General features: G+C 41.5%; 2 protein-coding genes across 2 annotated transcripts in view; one reads left to right on the plus strand and one right to left on the minus strand.

Moving 5' to 3' along the window:
* The window catches only part of pdzd7b (PDZ domain containing 7b), a 36,329-nt gene extending 34,302 nt beyond the window's left edge, over window positions 1-2,027 (plus strand). Inside the window, exon 17 of the mRNA XM_016448723.1 lies at window positions 1,957-2,027. The gene's annotated coding sequence lies outside the window, so the exon portion shown is untranslated. The remainder of the gene's footprint in view (window positions 1-1,956) is intronic.
* Window positions 1-2,579, minus strand: part of LOC107659660 (leucine zipper putative tumor suppressor 2 homolog) — a 4,144-nt gene extending 1,565 nt beyond the window's left edge. The window contains exons 1-2 of the mRNA XM_016448671.1: window positions 1,940-2,579; window positions 1,247-1,819 (exon numbers count right to left, since the gene is read on the minus strand). Of these exons, the coding sequence (XP_016304157.1) occupies window positions 1,247-1,819; window positions 1,940-2,341 (975 nt within the window). The 5' untranslated portion in view covers window positions 2,342-2,579. The remainder of the gene's footprint in view (window positions 1-1,246; window positions 1,820-1,939) is intronic.
* Between the last annotated feature and the right edge of the window lie 723 nt (window positions 2,580-3,302).

Genomic DNA, 3,302 nt, shown 5'->3' on the forward strand with positions numbered 1-3,302 from the left:
TAATTATTTTTTTTTTTGCGTAGCTTGTCGGTGAACTACAGCGTACTCTGTGTAGTAAGGTGTAGTAGGTTGAAGTGTGAACTGTTTTAGTAGAGCCCCGGGTCATGCTCACTCATAAGGTTTATTTGTTTGTTTGCTTATATATTTATTTTTGTGAAATGGTCTTTTGTGCTATAATCTATGCAAAGTTGATGCAATAAAGTAACATCATAGTTAACAATTACTTGTTTACATATATATATCTATGTAATGTATTTGATATGATTTAGGCACTTATAGGCTATAGTTTGACAATGTTCTAAATCAACATGCCATGGGAAGTCAATCTTAATATTTTCTTATATTGATATTGTTTATTTCTTATTCCTCAGGCAGTTCATCAGGCTCTTAATGATTTAATCTGCCATCTTTTGGAATATCTGAAGGCCATGTACCAATAATTCTTAACTGTAGCATTTGTTATAATAAGACTAGCCTATTAATCATAACCAGGCCAATAATGACTTTATTTTAATTAATATAGCATTTGTTATGAAGAAACGACCGCCTGCACATTTAGAGCCAATAGCTACAACATGCTACAGCTGTAATATAAATCTATAGGGAAAAATCTATTCCCTTCAAAGATTATCTAACATAAATTCTACAAGTTCGACAACATTTTACACAATAAATAAGCCTACAATAAAACGTGATAAATTCTAGTAAAGGTGGTCATGATTTAAAAAGATTTTAATAGCCTATATGTTAGTGCTGGTTCAAGACTTTTCTCCTCTTTTCATCAGTCTTTTTAGTTTATTTGCCTTTTTTAGATAATGTTCGACTTTCTCCATAGCATTTTAAAGTGGCTGTTTCTCTAAATAATTCAAGTAGATCATATTATTTGACCATCAGCTTCGTGATAGAAATGGCTCGTGCAAATCTTATTGAAACATTTTGGTCGTGCAATGTTGCGTACCTAACCCTAGCCGGTCGATCGGTGCATCTCTATTATAAATATACTTTATCCTTATAAAAATACCTAAGATTGCTTTAAGAACACAAACCATATATTTTCACAATTGTATGTTTATTTTCTTCAAGTTTCCTCAATTAAAATTTCTCTATCTGCATTTTATTCAGCGATAACTGGATACCTTTGTCCATATTAGGGATTTCCTGGAGCATCGTCAGTGCTATTACTTCCGCGATGCATGTGTGGAGTTTCTGCGCAAGAGCGCCCTCCAATTAATGACAGAATTTTCATTTTTGGGTGAACTAACCCTTCAAGTCGAGATGAAGCATGCCTCTCACACACCTGACAGATGGCTGCTTCGTTCTCGTCCAGGTTTTCCCCGAGCTGCTGAAGCTCCAGGTCTCGCTCCCTCAGTTTGTCCTCCAGGTCTCTGACGATGGCCTCGTAGGCCTCGATGGGCGGCGGGGACAGCGGGTCGGTCAGCAGGGGGCCGCGGCCGCTCAGGGAGCCCGTGCTCTTGCTGGACGAGGAGCGGCCGCTGTCGGAGTTGGAGTGTCCGTGATGTTTGCTCGCCTCGCTCTGGCTCGGCCCGTTATACGCCGGCAGGTTGGTTAAGGATTTGCGCGCCGTGTCCGTCATCGTAAACGACTGGCTGAACAAAGCATTGCGAGCGCCGCTGTAAGAGCTGCGACGTTCTGTCGTCACGGGCGAGACGTCTTCGTCTTCTGGAGAACACATGCTGAGGTTTCCTTGGCTTCCCGACAGACCGGCGCCGAGCCGCGGGGACAGATACTGCATGCCGTTATGGCTCCTAGGGACCACGGGTTTGAAGGCAGTGGGTCTAATTATGGCCTGCTGAACGTTCTGAGAGAAATGAACATCAGAAATCATGATGCATCTATCTTCTAGTCTGTAAAAATATTTTACATTTTATTACATTTAATTAATTCAATTTATTTTATTAATCTGTAATCCTGTACTCACTCTTTCTAATTGTCCAGACACTGCAACCAGTCTAGGAGGTCCGTCCACACAAGTCGAACCCACATACAAATGATTATCGTTCCAGTCACTTATCAAGTCCTCATGTGAATATGAGCGAGCACCGAAGCCCTTGGCTCTGCCGGCGACGTTCCTCCTCTTGCTGGACGGAGTCCGACTTCCCTGTGAGGTTTCGGACAGCAGGCGTCCGGAGCCCGGCGTGCCCTTGCGGAATCTGGTGCTGACCTCTATGTTTGCGCGGTCAGGATAAGTGACGTGACTCTGCATCATGCTGCCTACGGCACCCATCGCTCCCATCAGAGGAGGCGAGGCGGGATGGAGACGCGGGTCCAGGCCTGGTCCCGGATGGTCAATGGACACGGGCAGAGACTGGACCAGCGCCATGACCGATGACACGCGAACTCAGAAAACCTGCACAGAGAAGAAGAGAAACCATGAGCATCATAACGGAGGTGGAGTGTGTGGTAACGGCGGTGGAGACCAGGGTTCCTCAGTTAGTTTTCACTGAGGGTTAAATTCTGCCAACAATACCAAGCCAAGGGCCACTGACCATGTTAGGACCAAAATGTTTGCTGCTTGTTGTTGTTGTTGTTAAGAGTCACAAGATAAATATTCAGATTTTTCCCCCTAGTAGTCTGTTTTATTCAAACAATTATGAACATTTTTGTATTCAAATAGAGAAACCTAAAGAACTTTGCCTGTTAAATATATAAAAAAAAAACAATGAACAAACAAAAAATGCCATGCAGGTCAACTGTTCCTGCTCATCTGGATCTCTTCTCTCCACTTTCCCTAATTGCAGATTCCAATTATTAGATCTGTCAGCATTAATATTTTTATACTCAAACTGGCTCAAACTGTAACACCGTGTCCCAACCAGACGCGACGTGATAAAATGTATCTTTTTCCATGTAGTTTTTGTCAGTGTTGAGGTTAATGCATTACAAGTAACACGAGTTGCATAATCAGATTACTTTTTTTAATTTACAAGAAAATATCAGTTACTTTTTCAAATAAGTAACGCCAGTTACTTTGTTTTCCCATTTATTCACTGACAGCTCTCCTGTACCCACGTTGAGTACAAGTACAGAGGCATTCATTGTGTGCCCTGTGTATGATTAGCTCTATGTGAGCATGCATTTACTCATCTCACCTGCACAAAAACCGATTCAGTATACTTCCAAAGGAATAAAGAACAGTGAAATGCAAACTCAGAATATGACGCAAATCTGCAATACTTAAATGGTTAATAACGCAAATATCCTTTATGTATTTAATCCCATTTTATTAACCGATGTCTTTGCTGCTGAGCTTTGATTATCAAATTCAATCATACTAATAAGCA

The sequence above is a fragment of the Sinocyclocheilus anshuiensis genome, unplaced genomic scaffold (genome assembly GCF_001515605.1).
Source record: "Sinocyclocheilus anshuiensis isolate Anshui unplaced genomic scaffold, SAMN03320099.WGS_v1.1 scaffold75, whole genome shotgun sequence".
NCBI classification, from domain to species: domain Eukaryota; kingdom Metazoa; phylum Chordata; class Actinopteri; order Cypriniformes; family Cyprinidae; genus Sinocyclocheilus; species Sinocyclocheilus anshuiensis.